The 19,173-nt window shown below is 39.6% G+C and overlaps 1 protein-coding gene across 1 annotated transcript in view; it reads left to right on the top strand.

Annotated features, from left to right (window-relative positions):
• LOC112105753 (potassium voltage-gated channel subfamily KQT member 1-like) overlaps window positions 1-19,173 on the top strand; it is a 117,578-nt gene that overhangs the window by 36,100 nt on the left and 62,305 nt on the right. Inside the window, exon 2 of the mRNA XM_024198667.1 lies at window positions 12,389-12,479. Within this exon, the coding sequence (XP_024054435.1) occupies window positions 12,389-12,479 (91 nt within the window). The remainder of the gene's footprint in view (window positions 1-12,388; window positions 12,480-19,173) is intronic.

Genomic DNA, 19,173 nt, shown 5'->3' with positions numbered 1-19,173 from the left:
CAACAAACCTGGCGTTCTGTTTCCTTTCCTGCGTCGTCACCACTGCATATATGTTCCAGGATGCAGCCTTTTAGCTTAATTTTGAAAGCCTAACTATCAGGTGCTTCAGACAAGGCTAGCCTACCTTGAGAGCTCTCCCATTTGGCAGCTGTTTCTTTAAGGATTACAGCCATTTGTTTTCAAGACTCTTGGGTTCTGTTTCCAGCTTCACTGCTGACTTTGACTTTGGCTAGGTCATCAAAAGTCAAATCTTGACCTTGCTTATATGAAGCAGATGGGGAGTGAAGTGGCACTGGTCAAGTAGAAGTCTTGGAAAGATTATGGCTGCTGAACATGACAGAAGGGCTCTGAAAACGGAATGCTGCTTGAAGAATGAGAAGCATGTTCTTACCCATTGCTGGCTGCCAACAGGTTGGATGACTGGCTATCTCCCCCTGTAGCTGTGCAGTGCCTCTGGCAGGTGCATTAGCAATGCCCCAGTGACACTGAGAGATGTGCCACATCCATGCCTTTTTTTTGTTCTGCTCAGGTGTGTGCTGAGAAGTAGAGGGAGAGCAGAGGCTTCTTACACACTTTCCTTTTCTCTCTAGCCCTCATGCAAAATAAGGCAGGATTTCTTCTTTAATATTTATCTGTTTTCTTCTGTAAAATGGGGGTAATTCATACCTCCCTCACAAATGGTTGTGAGAGTTAATTTGTTTGCATACTGCTTTGAGATCATTGGATAAAAGCCCTGTAAATGCAGCATAGTATTAATTATTTGTTTTTATGTCCTAAGATTGCATTACCACAGAAAACCCAGTCTAGCAAAAAGGAGAATCTCGTCATAAACCAATCTAGGATGTCACATACATTAAAGAGACAGGCAGACGTTCAGATTCAGGATCACAGGGCTCAGACTCAGGCCATTTCATGACTATGATAGTTTAGTAAAACCAAACAAAAAAAATCCCAGGAAATTAAACTTTAGTGCTCAAAGTGGAATAGGAGTTGGAATGGAAGAATTCTGGTAAATATTTTCCTCCACCATCTGAAAGGTACCATTTATCCTATTGCCTGTGGTATTGGAAGAGTTTATCAAGGCTGACTGAAAACTGCAAAGTAAAAGTTGAAAACTTGAGCAAATAATATATACAACAATCTGGATTGTGTCACTTTACCTTCTAAGATCTATAGAGCAGTCACTTTTGGGTCCAGAGATCCAGTCATTTTGTTAGCGATTTCTTACTTGGAGAGCTGGCAGGCTGAAAAACTGAACTTGCTGAAGGAGAACATGAGACTTTAAGTGACAATTTTAAGACCATCTGTTTTATCTAAATTGTTGGAAGTAGTGAGGGAATATGAGCAATACTAGTCTTAAAATGTACCAACAAATGCTCAAAGAAATGCATATTTCATGTGGGAACAGTGAAATCTATTCTGGCATTAACATTCCAAAGGGATTTTCTGATGTCAATGGATCTTTTGGATCCAAGACTTTAAGAACTTCTTTTAATATAAACAAAGCTGCAAAAATAAGTAGTTAAAGCTCCTCTTTATAAGCAGTGCTTTTAATACGCACAAAAATGTTTGTATCTTTCAAAATATATTGCATTAAATGTTCTAAAAACTGAAGGAAGAGGAGTTGGACTGGGAGGTGTTTTGCTCCTGATATTCCCCTTCAATCAGCTCTTCACAGTGCAGTCTCTTCTAAATTCACAAGAAGGCTGCAAAGAGTCCCAAAGACAAGTAATACAAAGGCTATATTCTATATCTTGTGGGTTCCCATGGGAAGCACTACCACACAGCCAATGACCATCACTGTGGGGGCTCAACCTGTGAGGTTCATGGTATAAGGTCCCTCAATCATTTAAATGAGTTCTTCATTAAAATGAATGGAACAATTCCTACAACTTGCTTGAGATGTGTGTGTTTTTTGTTTCCCCTTTATTTTTTTAATAAAGCTGTGCATGGAATGTCAGAGGAATAATGCCATCTCATGTGATCTGTATGTGCTAAAAGCAAACCTTCTGTCCCTCTGTACCATCTGCAACATCAGCGATTCTAGCCAATAAGACACTGATACAGACTGCTCCTGAGGTTTTGCATACAATGAAAAACACAACCAGAGCAAAATTCTACCACTTTGGTTTGGCAAAAGCCCTGGAAATTCTTTGTAGTACAGATTACAATGTTCTGATTAAGCAGAATATACCTTTTGCTCTGTATTTGACATCATTCTAATCAGAGAAACAACCTTTTTTTGCTTCCTTAATTCTTGGTTATGTAATAAGCAGGGGAAAAAAGAAATTTATATCCAACTTAAAGAAGGTATTATATCTGGGAGTCGTATAATAAACACCTTCCCCACATATGTCTTTGACAGAAAATGTAGAAGTTAGAAGCAATTGCCATCTGAAGTGATGAAAGGATCACTTCAGCTAAGAATGCAGTTAAGGTTACTCGTAGCATTTATTTTATGCATAGCAGCCATGGAATGGTCACATCTTCATATGATTGAGAATACTACATATGTTTTTCTCTCTTTATCCATACTTGAGGTATGGAAAATGTGGTCTCTGATGGGTGGACTATGATGCTCAAGATGAGGGTTATGGTGAGCTGTTGGATGAAGACAGGGCCGGCTCTGGCTTTTTTGCCGCCTCAGGCAAAAAAGCCTCCGGCCGGGGGGGGGGGGAGGGCGGCCGGGGCCCCGGGGGGCGGGGGGGGGCCCCCGGGGGGGGGCTCGGCTCTCCCCCCCTCCGGTGGCCAGAGCGCCGGGGGCAGGGCGGCGAGCCCGGCTGTGGCCCCGCTCTCCCCAGCGGCCGGAGCGCCGCACCGCCCCCCTCCAGGTGCCGCCCCAAGCACCAGCTTGGTTGTCTGGTGCCTGGAGCCGGCCCTGGATGAAGGCAACAAAGGTTAGCATTGCCCTGAAGAGGATGACGAGGATGAGTCAAAGGTAAAAGGGACTTTGGACCATGTACTGACAGCTCCTGAAGCAGCTGCTGCATTTAACAAGTGTTTACTCTGGATGGAGAGTTAGGAGACTGACTACCTGTGCATCTTGCTCCTCCAAAAGTGATGCATGTAGGCAGTGGAAACATTAAATAGCACTAAAAAGCAGGCTGCTATAACAGACTTCTTCGCAGTATTGTAGCTGATCACTGTGACTACCTATGATTCTGTATTTGGTGTGCTTTGTGCGAGCTAGCATTCCCTAGTACCTTGGTTTGTTCGTGTTTGCCTACTTTAAAATAAACCTACATTCTTTTAATAAAATCCAGTAAGTGATAGTCTTTTTCTTCTGTTTCCCTGGCTGCTTATTCAATGCCCTCTCAATTATACAAACTCCCGATTATCTGAAAAAAAAAATCCACCCTCCATGCTATTTGCATGAATAGGAGTGTACTCTATTTCAATAACCAGTGACATCAAAAGGCAGATAAGGTGAGAGGGAAGGAAAAAGGTGAAAAATTGTAAGGCCCTGTATAGAAAGAAATCAATGACTTTCACCAGCATATTTTTTAGAGTGTATGGTATTGTTCCAACTTTGTACTGTAGCTACTGTAGCTGTATGAATGGAGGTCAAGTAATCAAATCTTAAGCTGATAAGCTTGCAATTAATGTTCTGTTGCTTTACAGTGAGGACAAGCATGATTATAATGTACTAGTATTCATTATTTCACCAATGTTTTCATTCATCTCATATAGATTTCTGTTGTCATCTTTGTGAATCAAGATTACATGCACCCCCAAATTAAACCTGGGGAGACCCCCTGAAATGCACAAATAAAGCATATTTTTTTCAGCAAAATGTTTGGCACTTATCCATATTCATCGGATTATCTCTTTAAGTGAGAGACAGAACAGCACCAGATGCCGTGTGGAGCTGTTATATAACCAGTTAGTGGATACCTTTTCTCCCTGCCTCTAGATCAAAAGGGAGGAGAAATACCTACTACCTATGGCGTGCTGCTCAATTACCAGCCAGTGATTGGGAACTCCTGTAATCCGTATTAAAGAGAAACTGAGTTGATTGATTTTAATAGCACGGATCAATGTGGATAAATATTTAATAAACAATAAATGAAAACCTCAGTTTTGAAAGTGAAATAGCTGATACTGTTGTAGTACTTCCAACCTTGAGAAACATTTCTGTATATCTCTTAATTAACATTGCAATTTTACTGAAACATTCTGGCCAGAAGTAACAAGTTCTGTTCTGCATCACAGAATAAAGCAAGGGGGTCTAGCAAAGGATAGGAAAGGTCCCAAATTTCATGGCTGTGTGATGAATCTGTCCTTTTATGGGTACCAAGGGAGCGCTTCAGAACTTGTTTCTGAGCATGTGCAGTGAAGAATTGGAGAACAGGGAGTTAATTCAGAGAGCTCTTCCTGTTTGCTTAGGTTTTGGGGGTGGGGGTGTTGCTTGTGTTCATTTTAAATAAATGTTGACAGGCTTAAATTCAAGCTCCCCTTTCTACAGTTGCATTGCTTCATCTGTCAATGAGAACAGATAACTGAGAAAAGAAACTGAATGTCCCAGGCACTGTGGCTGCATCATACTGATTACTTCCCCAGAAGTTTGTAGAAGCCTCACTGCATGTAGCTCACGAGATCAAAGAGCCCTGGCTTCAGGTGCTTATTGGGACAGGGGAGTGGTGGAGCCAATTAGCTATTGCTCTACATCAGGGGTTCTCAAAATGGGGGTCGGGACCCCTCAGGGGGTCGCGAGGTTATTACATGGGGGGGGGGGAGGCGCGAGCTGTCAGCCTCCAACCCAAGCCACGCTTTGCCTCCAGCATGTATAATGGTGTTAAATATATAAACAAGTGTTTTTAATTTATAAGGGGGGTCACACTCAGAGGCTTGCTATGTGAAAGGGGTCACCACCAGTACCTAGTTTGAGAACCACTGCTCTTATGGTATGTGCCCCACAACTGCTAGTGGATTCCTGAGCGGTAATATGCTCAGTAATTTAGGGCTGGCAGTGTGGCCTAGTGGATAGGACACTGGTATGGAATTTGTTCAATTCCTGGCTTTGACATTACTTTGCTGAATGACCTTGGATAAGTTACTTCTCTGTTTCAGTTTTGCCATCTGTAAAATCCTTTATCAGATTAGAACAAATGGATGTCAGGGATGGTCTAGGTGTACTTGGTCCTGCCTCAGCTGTGTGTGTGTGGGGGGGACTAATGACCTCCTGAAGTCCCTTCCAGCCTTACATTTCTGTGATTTAGAGCTGGTTAAATTCTTTTTTGATGGAACAATTTTCTGTCAGAAAATTGTTTCATTGAAATATTTTGCAGGAACAGGTCAATTTCAACAAACTTTTAGATTGTTTAGAATTTTTTCCATCTAAATCAAAATGGTTGTTTTGACTTTCTCTGTTTTGATGTATTTTTGTATTACAATTTTAATCTAGTATTAATATATATTAGCTCTAATATATATATATATTACTTTATTTTGACAGATGACAATTTGAAAATGAAACATTGACATCTGTCAACAATGAAATGGTTCCAATGAACTCATTTTCAGTGTTTCAGAATTGTGTGTGTGTGTGTTTGTTTTGCCATTTCCTTTCCACAAATTTTTTTGACTCTTCATCCCAGTTCAGGTCAAAAACAAATTTTGAAATGTTGGACTTTCCCAGGGGATGGAAATTGCATTTTCCAAGTACCTCTATTAATGATCCTCTGCCCAGCATTAACTTCTCCATTTTTGTAGGTGTGCAGGCATGCCCAATGGCAACAAGTATTCCTTGGGTGGTGTGTTTCTGGAATAGATGAGAGAGAGAGAGAGAGAGAGAGACACTCTGTGCATCACCAGGGGTTAGGATGTGCAAGGGTGGTTCCAGGGGATTTAAGGTTTCACCACTTGCATGAGTCCTAAATCACATCCTTTGAGGCTAATATTAATAGGAAATGCCATGTGATGACTCTCATGGGACTACTTCCCATGGAAGGGAATGATGTGATCCATAGTTTGTGACAAAGGAAATGCTGTCCCTCAGATGAAATGATGAGTGGCTGAATTTGTAATAGAAGATTAATATATATTTTATATTGAAACTCATGGAGACAAAAAAAAACCCCCACAAATGGGTTTCACTGTAGCTGTGGTGATATTCTCTCAGTGAAGATGTTGAGTAGTGGAAAGTCTTGTTCACCCAAACTCTACTCTAGAATTAGTCTCTTCTAGCTCTTAATTAGGGGCTGGAATCTCCAGCTGCTTTGTCGAGATCACATTCACTTTTATTATACTGACAGTTTTAGAGCAAGAAGGCCAGAATGCTTAATCTCTTTTTGGGGGGGGATTGACAGGGTCTACACCAGGGGTCGGCAACCTTTCAGAAGTGGTGTGCCGAATCTTCATTTATTCACTCTAATTTAAGGTTTTGCGTGCCAGTAATACATCTTAACGTTTTTAGAAGATCTCTTTCTATAAGTCTATAATATATAACTAAACTATCGTATGTAACGTAAATAAGGTTTTTAAAATGTTTAAGAAACTTCATTTAAAATTAAATTAAAATGCAGAGCCCCCCAGACCAGTGGCCAGGACCCGGGCAGTGTGAGTGCCACTGAAAATCAGCTTGTGTGCCGCCTTTGGCACGCGTGCCATAGGTTGCATACCCCTGGTCTACACCTTTCGCTGTTCAAGCAGTGTTAGGATGGGCTTAGGCCCAGGCCTGTGGGCAGAAGCTATGTGAAAAGCATCTATGTATCGTAAGTGGCACTTATTACAGCACACACAATGCCCGCACAGCTGAAATATGCCAGGGTCTGACTATTGCTCAGAAACTCACTGTTGGGGATCAATCTAATTATCACCCTCTCAAATCTCTACTTGTGGATGATGGTGGTTGAGCTTCTCCAGGATAATCTAAATAGCAGTGTCTTTATGTCTTCAGATCCATTTTCAGGCCCACACAAAGCATTAAGCTAGCTGTTGTCTGAGATAGCACTATCAAGTAAGGACAGTTTGCCCTCACTCAGCTGCTTATGATGCAGTTGATTAGAGGATATTAATGATCCAGCCAAGTGGATGGACTGATGATTTTTAGGATTCATTCATTATTTTGGGGGTCTAATTTTCAGTGGCTGTTGAGGACCTATGCCTGAACCCAAGAATATTCCTGTTCAGAGTCCAGTACGGATCACTTTGTGGCACTCTTTAGTATGCACATGAAATAATTGGAGAATTGGTAATGGCATGGTTTGAACTATCCCTCTACACTTGTGATGAGGAATCTGAGCATGGTGACTGCATTGTCTTGTTGCGTGCCTCAAATTGCAGTATTAATATAGGAGAAGGAACTATTTCTTGTATGATGGCGGAAAAGCCTAGACGATCTGGCCTGTCTGGAGGGTCTGTTTATGGGTAATTTCTCAGGCAGTTGGACAGCATTTACAACTTTGGAGGATACTTTTTACTATGAGGTGAATGTGGAAGTGCAAGTTTCAGCATGGGCCAAAAGTGTGTTTCAATATCCGCACAGTTCAGAAATGTAACGTTCCCTTCAGGATGCTGAATGGGCCAGGAAGAACCACAAATCTGTGACCTGGGGGCAACACCAACTCTGTCTCATTTAGTACTGCCTTTAAAAACTACTCCTAGATTGTAGCAATTGTGGAACACAGCAGCATGAGTGATCAAGGGCCTTTGCTTGTAAGTGAGTGGATGTTAGCTCTCTCTACATTGCACTTGCTTATGGTTATGCAGTAAGTGAATGTCCTACTCTCACTATTGGTATATAAAATCTTAAATAATATATTCTAAGTCCACTCTGCAATTGTCATAGATGGGTGCTAGGCTGTGTGCATTCTGGTTATTTCAGTATATGTATAGTTCTTTGCCAACATTAAATAAGTAATCATTGTACTTCTGTCTGTGGTGGATGAGTTTTACATATATCATGTTGGCTGTATGGTAGAGAATTACAGCAGCTGGCAGAGAGGGAGCTTGCAATGAATTTAGTGCTAGCACCAGCCTGGGTGACGCAAACTAATTTGGGGTCCTCTTAAAAACCTTGAAATCATTGGCCATAAGAACGGCCATACTGGGTCAGACCAAAGGTCCATCTAGCCCAGTATCCTGTCTTCCGACAGTGGCCAATGCCAGGTGCCCCAGAGGGAATGAACAGAACAGCTAATCAAGTGATCCATCCCCTGTCGCCCATTCCAAGGTTCAGGCAAACAGAAGCTAGGGACACCATCCTAGCCGATCCTGGCTAATAGCCATTGATGGACCTATCCTCCATGAACTTATCTAGTTCTTTTTTGAACTAGGGTTTTCATGATCCACAAAGGCCATCTCTGATCTTTAGGAAAAATTGGCGACCATCTTTCACAGCTAGCAACTAGTTTATATTGATTTATATTTTCAAGCCTGTCTTTGCAAGAGGAAGAAGGCTAAACATTTTCTTTCTTTTTTTTTTTTTAATGATAGATTTTCCTTTATATTCTTGGTCCTCAAAAATAAAGACCTGTGGTTGAGGGCCTTGTGGAGCTCAAAGACAGTGTTAGGAAGTTTACCCCTTAGAATTCACAGGATAATAGTGAGATGATAATAAAAGCGACACTGATTGGTTTTCTAAACACCCATATAGCATTTAAGATCTTTTTTGAGTATTACCAACAAATGTAATGCATTATTTACATCAGGTTTGGATGCTGCTGCGTGACAGAATAAGAAATGAATATATCAAGACAGAATTGGTGCTTCTAAAGTATACAGCGACTTGTAGGAAAGATTTATTTCTGGAGGTACATTAAGATTCTGTAAAGTAAACTACTGAATATATGTTGGAGAAAGTGAAAACTGGTCACTGATGCCTTGATCCTGCACAGACTTGCGTACAGACATAATTATATGCATGTGAGTAGTCTCATTGATTTCAAATGGATTACTCACAGATGTAAAGTTGAGCATATGCATAAGACTTTCTTGGACTAGTATGTGGAAATAGAAACATAAATCCTATCATGATACTTGGAGATGCTGGTCAATTAATTAAATTCTGCCTCAATTAAACTACTTATTTAGGTGAACTTATTTGATGTACCATGTGAAATTTTTTTCTCCATGGCAGGTTACTTGTACAGTATCATGATTTTCAAATTTATTCTGAAATTCCACATTGATTCTACATTTCTATAAAGTTCCTAACTGTCAGGGTGGTTAAACATTGGAATAAACTGCCTAGGGAGGTTGTGGAATCTCCATCTCTGGAGATATTTAAGAGTAGGTTAGATAAATGTCTATCAGGGATGGTCTAGACAGTATTTGGTCCTGCCATGAGGGCAGGGGACTGGACTCGATGACCTCTCGAGGTCCCTTCCAGTCCTAGAGTCTGTGAATCTATGTGGTTCATTTTTAAGCACAAGAAAGGCAATTTTACATTTGAATTCTAGATTCTGATTTATTCCATTATTGGGTTTCTTGTGCCTTCCTCTAAGCAGCTGGTACTGGCCACTGTAGGGGAAGTGAATACTGAATTAGATGAAACTCTTCTCTGATCCATTACAGCAACTATGGTATTCTTTTCAAAAACCTCTGATGCAGAAAAGAGAGAGAGAGAGAGTGCACATCTCCTCATTCAGAACTTTTGATTTTGCTGGTTTTTGGAAGGTTCTATTGGTTGAGGGGCTTCAGCGTTGGAAAAGGATATTGAGATCCATTCAGCATTAGGAGCTCTAAGAGCAGTGAAAGTACTACATGATGTTCTGAACTCCTGAGAAAAGTCTAGCACAGGGTGACCAAAGTCTCAATTTGTTAGGAAGCATAAATATTGGATAGCCCATGTACTAACTATAGTAAATTTTATCTAGTATATTTTTTAAGTGAGCCTCATTTGAAGTGTAAAACATTAAGGACAACATTTTTGAAAACCATTAAATTTAAGGGCCAAATTCTACACCAATGTACATCCTAGGAAAATAGGATTCTACTGGGTTAAGTGAGCAACTAATTTGGGCCTAAATGTTTGTTTCATTGGTATGTTGTGTCAATCATTCCATCTCTTAGGATCTGTATTCATATTTGGGGAGGCATGCGAGCAGCAATTCATCCTGTGTCCACTGAAAAGCATTTTAGTAATTAATTTAGAGTGCTGTGACAGTTGGTGAGCTTAGTAGGAGCACAGCTGATCAACTTGAAAGTATCAGCAGTTGAACTTAGCCAAAAAGCCCTCTGTGACAACAGATACTTATGGAGTTTAAAACTTTTAAGGAACTTGCAGAGCAGTATTTCCTTATCTCTCTTCCTTGTTCAAAGTAAGAAATGTCAGGACAAAGAATTCACACGAGGACTTGACCCTGTAGCAATTGAATTGGAATGCTGTGGATGAGAGAATCAACTGTACTAGAATATTAATCTGTCCTGCTGGAACACAAATCACAGCTCTGTTTCCCTCCCCTCTGAAATTCTGAATCAATATTGGAGAATAGGCAATCCTAAAGTCCCTCCCAGTTTATTTCATTTTGTTTAAAGCCCCACAATGTTATTAAAAGGGACACTTGCGACCGGTTTTGAAGGTCACGGTAGCATATGACCAAGAATTAATATGATTAACACATGCACATTAGTAATTAGACGATACAGGAAACCGAGATTTGAGGCTGTTGGGGTTTTTAAAGCTGTAAGCTCCTACATCTCAGTTAAATGATGATTTTCACTCTACAGATTCTGGTTAATACTGTATTCTTCCTGTCATCTTCTCCCAAATTATAAGATGCTGGGCACAACTGTTAGCAGCACCACCTGCTGAGCAGCTTGAGCCATAGCGTGGACTTGGCTATGGTAGGGAAAAAATAAGCCTAGTACTTCTTGGCTTGAGAAGCCTTCTAGAAACTATTAAAAGGAAGGAGAGTGTATTGTTTTGCTTTTATAAGGCAAAACATATTTAGCCTGTCACAGTCCAGGAAACTTGATTATGCACTTGTGAACAACTCAATGCAAAAATGGCTTAGTAAAAAAAAACAAGGCTGCAGTCAAGATCACTAAAATGTAGGAAATGCAAACATTAAAGGTCCTAGAGCAATATTAATTCTGCTGTTTTCCTCTTCCTATATTTATCGTATATATTTAATGACACAAACAATAACTAACTAAGGTACTCATTTTGACAAGAAAATCAGGGGTATAACACACGGTTACAACTCAGATGAGTTAATATTGTTAGAACCTTTCTATCTTCATTTGCTGATTTTTGTGAATTTTAAACAGTGCAGTCAACAGAGCTTGCAAGCTTTTTTTGCTCTGGAGTTATTGGGGTAGTTGTGCCAGGTTCATGATGGAGCTTGTAAGCTCTTTGAACTAATTCGTTCCATAACGCACAGAGGTTGAGGGATGGGGGGAGAGTTTACAGGTAGTTATATGTGGGGTTGAGGTTTTGTGGATGGCTTTGGCAGCTGTGGTGAGAGTTTGGATCAGGACTTTTGTCATAGAATGAAACGATTTGACAGCTGAAGGAGTCAGTAGGTGTGGATGAATGTTTCTGGCCCACCCAAATGAAAGGAGCAGAACATCTTGGCTTCTCTGATGTATGTAGGACCAGATGTACAGTTCAGTCCTGCATTTCCTGGGAGACATGGAGGGGTGGTGAGAAGTGTAGTAAGAATTCATCCTGTGATACCTGTGGTAAAGGCATAAGTGTTCTCTGTGAAACATTAAGTTACACTTCTACCAACTGTTCTGCATGTTACCATTTGTGCAGAGATGGGTGATAAGATTCTGCTTTTATTGAAGTTACAAGTATTACATGCACAACATTCTCTCTCATTCTTTCCCCATTTTATATTTTATGGTTCCCTAACAAGTTTTTGGAATGGTGCGTATACTTTCTAGAGACATTTTTTTCTCGTGCTTGAACAATGGCTATAGAAATATCACATCATCTCTGCTGGTTTGTATGTATTTTGTAGTGGTTAACTTCATTACTTCAATAATTACTTACAGTGACATTAATTTAACCCTTAACTCTAGTAGAGTGTCTGAGCCCATTAGAATTAACGTGTCAATTTGAAAGATTTGTATTGCAGACTAAAAGTAATAGTGCTTATTTCACTTAAAACCATTGTAACTGTGTGAAAAGTCTATTTTGGAAGGAGTTGATGATGATGTGAATTTTAGGTATTTAACTGAAATTCCTTTTAGGCTTTTTTTTTTTTTTTTTTTTTATAGCCACAAGTAATGAAAGTTCACTTTTTTTTTTATAAATCTGAAACTCCCTTGGACTTAAGTGGGACTTAAGAATACTGAATTCAGCTGAAACAGAAGAAAAGGATGATTAAATTACATGATACAGAAGCATTTTATGATGGCTAACATTAGATAAATCAGTATTTGCAGTGTAGCATCTCTTTGACATGTCATTAAACACTTCCGTTTTTTGTTACAGATTTCTACTGGTGCTGATTTGTTTAATTTTCAGTGTACTCTCTACTATAGAACATTATTCAGAATTCGCCACGGGGACCCTTTTCTGGATGGTAAGTGTACTCCTTTTTTTGTAAAATATAATTGTTTATTTTGGTGACAAAACGATGGTTGTTCTTTTTGTAAGCTGAAAAACAAGGAAAGGAAATAGAGAAATCTATTGGCAGTCCATTAGCAAGACAAGGGAATTTAAAATACTAGCTGCTGCTTCTTATGGAAAAGTAATATAGAACGTAAGGATGAAATAAAGGTCTTTAGAAATTATTCTATAAATCTACAAAATCTGAGTATTCATAGTGTAGCAGTGTTCATTTTTTAAGTCCAGAAAAAACTAGGATGATCATCTAGTCTGACTAGCATAAGCCCAAACACAAAATTTCACCTAGTGATTCCTCTTTTGAGCCCATAACTTTTGAGCTAAAACATATCAAGGTATTCAGTGTTTAATGGGGTGTCCTACCTCCAGGAAAATACTATTTATTACATACTTTTTTGCACCTGAAAGTGCAAATTGCTAAATGATTATGATCTTCAGAAATATTTGAGTCTCAGTGGTAAGCATTCTCTGCCACAGTGATTTAGTAGTATCTAGGTTGAGCACGAAACTCTACCAGAGACAGAGAAATCACACCAATGCCTCTCATAGTTTAATGGCAGAATTTTAACAGCGAATACTACAAGCCTATTCCACACTTCTCCCATGTGTCACTGCTGTCCTTTTCAGATTTTAGGCCAAATAAATTTTGACCTGTCAGGATTTATGACTGTTACTAATCTACTAATATCTCAGGCTTTTCTTGGGGAACTTATCAAACAGCATACTTAGTATTTTGCAAAAGGACATTGTCAATAGGGGATGACAATTAGATCTTGCTGTGGTGAGGAACATCTGTCCATTTGGAATTGGATTGAGGTCACTAACTCATTTCACAATGGCCACTGAACGACACTCAGATGGAAATAGTGTTCAGTTACCACCAGTCCTAGGCTAGCTTTGAATTACTGATATTCAGATGAGAGGTTACTGAACACCAAAGCATACAGTGCCCCTTAGTTTTATAAACACAAGGTGACTAGCATGTGCACAGCAATTACTGCAAAAAGTTGTTACAATATGTATGATTTTGAACGATGTTATTTTTGAAACTGGTGGGAAGTAAAATGGGGGAAAGTGTGTGTGTGTGTGTATTCCAGAGAATGCCCCTTATCATGTCACCTAAAGAAAAGTTAATAATGGGAATGTTTGATGAAGCAGCCTTTACTGAAGTGATGTGAAGTGCACCATGATAATACATAACATCTAAATCAGTGGTTTTCAACCTGTGGTCCGTAGGCCCTGGGGGTCTGCAGACTATGCCTTAGATTTCCAAAGAGGTCTATACCTTCATTTGAAAATGTTTAGGGGTCTGTAAATGGAAAAAAAAGGTTGAAAATTACTGGTGTAAATGTATAGCAACTCAGATCACAGAATCATGGAAGATTGGGGTTGGAAGAGACCTCAGGAGGTCATCTAGTCCAACCCCCTGCTTAAAGCAGGACCAACCCCAACTAAATCATCCCAGCCAGGGCTTTGCCCCATTCCCAGTGCTTCACCACCCTCCTAGTGAAATAGATTTTCCTAATATCCAACCTAGATCTGCTGAGCTCAGTGTGTAACATCACAACAGCTATTTTGATTTTTTTTTTAAATGGTGATTTCCTAATGTGATGGATTTTTGCTTTACAGCTGGCTTGAGAATCAAAGCTAGGTACCCATTTACTTCACTGGAGCTTAAACTTCATTAGTGCATGCAGACTTCACATGTGATTGACTAAAACCATCATTAGGTTCACAGGGTTATTTTTAAGCATTTGTCTAATGATAATGCTGTAGCAAATGTTGCTTGGCTTTACTCAGAGTCAAACAAAGTGCAGTTTTGTTGGTCATGTGCAAGTCTCTAAAACCCTTATAAATAGATACTGTAATGGTAAGTTATATTGAGTCAGAACCTGACATAGTGATACTGAGCGATAGTCAGTGTTGACCTCTGTTCTTATACTGGTTACGTGTGTGTATGTGTGTATATATAATATTTTTAGTGAATCTAGTGGTTGTTGAAAAACTGCCAGATTAACATTCCTAGCGACTTCAAGTCCTGTGGGTCCCCCCCCCCCCACCAAATGGGTACAGCATGGGCAGTGACAGTACTAAGACAGTCTCTATGTCAGTCTGTCAAAGTGTTGCAACCCTGAGCTGAAAGGTCCATCTTTCTGGGACATGAGTAGTGTCACTTCCATGCCATTGAATCCTTAGCTTCCCTGCTTAATTCACCAGACAAAAAGGCTAGTTGTGATATTGGCTATTTATATGGCTACTTGTGCAGAAGGGTAGCAGATCGCTGTCTTTCTAAAGATGAGACCGCATACTGTAGCTAGCACTGGAGAAGATTCATTTAACTGTAACTTGTGGAAGGTTGTGTTGTGCTCTACATTGAGAGTGAGCTAAATGACGTTAGAGCATACTTTTGGTGTCTTCCTGTTCAAGGTCTGCATTTAGTTCTACTGAAGTAGCCCTTACTAAGTTGTAATCTAACTTCAAAGTTGTAAAACTTACCATTTCCAAGTTGGTGACACCTGACAATGGGAATTCTATACAACACACATTCAGACCCGAATGTGGCTTCCTTTTGAGGGGTTAAGATGATGGCCGAAATTCAACATCATTATTCTTAATGGAATTTTACCAGGGACAAATTTGGTCCATTATGCATAGCACTTAGTGCTTATGCATTAATGGATATTTTAACATTATCCCTGCCTTTTCGAAGCTTATAAAAAGAATAGTAAAAACCCATTAAGCAATAAAACTCATCATTCTATTCTCTTGATATGTGAAATCCATTGGCATTAAGGCAAATTATGTACATGTGTCAAGGGGAGAATACAACACTACTACATCTTTTAAAAGGAAAGTTTTTGTGAAGGGGGGCTAAAGAGGCATCTGAGAGGCACTAAAATTGTCAGAGGTTTCAAGTAAAAGCAGCTGAAACAATTTTAACCTAATTCTGGGGGGAAATAATGTTCCTGTGCTTATGACACTTGTGTCAAATTGCTCTTAAAGCAAGTCTTCAAAGTTGAATGTAAAGTTATATCCTCAAAGATGACGGGGATATATCAGAAAAAACTATTGCTGAGTTTTAAATCATTTCATCACTCAAGTTGATTGGCACGGCTCACAGAATGTAGTAATAGCTCTACTTGTAGTGTTTGCTTGGCCTTGGAGTGAATTCCTGCTCTCTGGTAGTCAGGAAAAGACAGGCACATGCCATAATTTTCAATCTGATTAACAATGTATTAACTTCACTTCTGTGGTTTTGGGACTGGTGAGATTGCTTGTCTTGAGCTCCCGTTTGCTGCCAGCTGAGGGAGATGTGTGCCCTCTCTTTTAAAAGGAGCTCTTTTCTAAACAACAAATATGATGCATATTTATGTTGCTTAGCTGTTATGAGCTTGTTGCCAGCTCCTCTGCTTGATGAGATAATTTAGTTTGTGGTCATGCTATGCAAGATAAATTGTAGGATATTAGCTGTTGATTCTTTGCCCTACTCTGGCTATTTAGCAAGCCAGAACACAAGGGCAGTGACATCAGAGCAATTTAATGTTCTTGGTGAACAGAAAAGGAATGTAGAATTCATGAGTGAACTTCAAAAAGTGTTAGTCAGGTTTTTTTAGATAAGCAACTGGACTTTTGGGTGCTTATCCAAATTCTCTGGACCTCTTGAACCTACAAAATCAAGCTGGAAAACTCACAGGAGCAGTGTTTTTGGTGTGATTTCTATTTAATGCTTGTTTTGGGTCAGGCTTGGTACACTAAACCCAATTTTGGGTGGCTTGGATACCTTCGATAGTGGTCCTATCAAAAACATGGAAGCGCACTGGTCTACAAAAATGTAAAATAGGTGAGAGAAACAAAGCTAAATTTTTTCAACTCTGTGTAATAGTTTGGTTTAGCTTAGCTTTATGTTGTGGATGAATGATTTATTTGAGGAGTGGGTGGGGGAAGTGGGAAAGAAGGGGTTTGCACTTATCTGATCTCATTGGCCAATCCCTAACAGACACAATGAGACAATGATTCATTCACCCTATCAAGGAGACTAGTCACAATATGGCTGGCTTCAATGAGATTTGTACAGAAGCACTTGTAAAACTGAAATAGTACAGTTCCATATTTATCTCTTAAATTTCTTTGATTCACCAGATGACTTATGCCCACAGGGTATTTAGGCTGCTAGGTAAGAGATTGAAGTCCAGGACCTCTATGGTAGCATTCTGTGAAATGCTGCCAGTTAGAAAGGCAGAACTGTAGGGAGGAGGGGTTTAGATTTATTAGGAATTGGAGAAACCTTTGGGAAAGGAGGCGCCCATACAGGAAGGATGGGCTCCACCTAAACCAAAATGGAACCAGATTGCTGGCACTTACAATTAAAAAGGTCATAGAGCAGTTTTTAAACTAAGGGTTGGGGGAAAGCCGACAGGTGCAGAGGAGAACGTGGTTTGGACAGAGACATCTGTTAAGGAAGGATCTATTAATGGAGATTCTCTATGTCCTAGTAAGGAGGAGAGGATGAAGATGATAAAATACAGGTAGGATCTGATGAGAAACTGTCAAATGAAATGAAGTCCCATTCAATTACATAATGTAATGTAATGGCAGACCGCTAAAAAGTGACTAGTCTTTAAAGTGCTTATATACAAATGCTAGAAGTCTAAATAATAAGATGGGTGAACTAGCGTGCCTTGTATTAAATGAGGATATTGATATAATAGGCATCAAAGAAACTTGGTGGAATAAGGATAATCAATGGGACACAGTAATACCAGGGTACAAAATATATTGGAAGGACAAAACAGGTCGTGCTGGTGGAGGAGTGGCACTAGATGTGAAAGAAAGGATTTAATCAAATGAAGTAAAAATCTTAAATGAAACAAATAGTACCATAGAATCTCTATAGATAGCAATTCCATGCTTGAATACTAAGAATATAGCAGTAGGAATATATTACTGATCAGCTGACCAGGATGGTGATAGTGACTGCGAAATGCTCAGGGAGATTAGAGAGGCTATAAAAATAAACTCAATAATAATGGGGGATTTCAACTATCCCCATATTGACTGGGTACATGTCACCTCAGGACGGGATGCAGAGATACAGTTTCTTGACACCTTAAATGGCTGCTTCTTGGAGCAGCTTCCTGAAACCCACAGTAGGCAGTTCTTGATTTAGTCCTAAGTAGAGCACAGGATCTGGTCCAAGAGGTGAATATAGCTGGACCGCTTGGTAATAGTGACCATAATATAATTAAATTTAACATCCCTGTTGTGGGGAAAACACCACAGGAGCCCAACACTGTAGCATTTCATTTCAGAAAAAGAACTACACAAAAATGAAGAAGTTAGTTAAACAGAAATGAAAAGATACAGTGCCAAAAGTGAAATCCCTGCAAGCTGCATGGAAACTTTTTAAAGACATCATAATAGAGGCTCAACTTAAATGTATACTCCAAATTAAAAAAGATAGTAAAAGAATCAAAAAAAGTGCCACCGTGGCTAAACAAGAAAGTAAAGAAGCAGTGAGAGGCAAAAAGGCATCCTTTAAAAAGTGGAAGTTAAATCCTAATGAGGAAAATAAAAAGGAGCATAAACTGTGTCAAATGAAGCGTAAAAATATAATTTGGACGGCCAAAAAAGAATTTGAAGAACAGCTAGCCAAAGACTCAAAAAGTAATAGCAATATATATTTTTTAAAGTACATCAGAAGCAGGAAGCCTGATAAACAACCAGTGGGGCCACTGGATGATTGAGATGCTAAAGGAGCACTCAAGGATGATAAGGCCACTGCAGAGAAACTAAATGAATTCTTTGCATCTGTCAAGCCTGAATCCCCACTCTCTCACTTTGAGTACAGAAGGTAGGGGCCCGCAAGAACTTTAAAAATTAATACTTGCCACTCCAGGCTTGTATTAAACTCCCAAGGTTACAGCTTTTCTCTGACCTTGGCTTGGTAAATGCTGCCACCACCCAAATGCAAAAAATCCCCTTTGAACCCAGGAAGGAGCACTTGGGAATTCCTCCCTGTGGGGTACCTTCAAGTCCTTTCACCCCCCTCCAGGGAAGAGCTGAGAAAGCCACAGCTAATTTCCTTTGTTTTCTATCAGCTAATCAAACAACATTCGCAAACCTCTTAGGACACCAAAAATCCAATCCTGTTCTTAAAAAAAGGTAAATTTTATTAGAAACAAAAGGGAAGAAAATACATCTGGAACTTAGGCTTTTGCTAGATTTTAAAAGAGCAATTCCAAAAATTAAGCACCCAAAATAGCTTTCTTGTGGGTTCAGCTTAAAGGTTACAAGCAAACAAAAGCATCTGGGGGTTAGCACAGAGGAGATCCACAAGCCTTAAAAAATAAACAGAAATAAACCTAATTACGTCTTCCTAAACATGCCCTGTCCAATGATTTTTTTCTAGGTATTCCTGCTTATAGCATTGCTGCTCCGTGTCTCCTTCTCCGGAGAACAACAGACAAAGGGAAAGTTTTTTTTCCCCATTTTAAAAAGTTCTAGCCCTCCCATTGGCTCTTTTGGTCAAGTGCCCACTCCTTTTCTTTTACCTGTGGGTTTGTTAACCTGGGACCTCTGGAAGTTAGTGCATGAGCCTCTACCGCATGAGCTTAAATCCAACTGGTGCTTAGCAGACCCATTTTATCTTT

This window comes from Terrapene carolina, unplaced genomic scaffold, assembly GCF_002925995.2.
Source record: "Terrapene carolina triunguis isolate 2854851 unplaced genomic scaffold, T_m_triunguis-2.0 Scaffold112, whole genome shotgun sequence".
Lineage (NCBI taxonomy): Eukaryota > Metazoa > Chordata > Testudines > Emydidae > Terrapene > Terrapene triunguis.
Note: the sequence above shows the minus strand (reverse complement) of the source record. Positions and strands in the feature narration are given on the sequence as shown.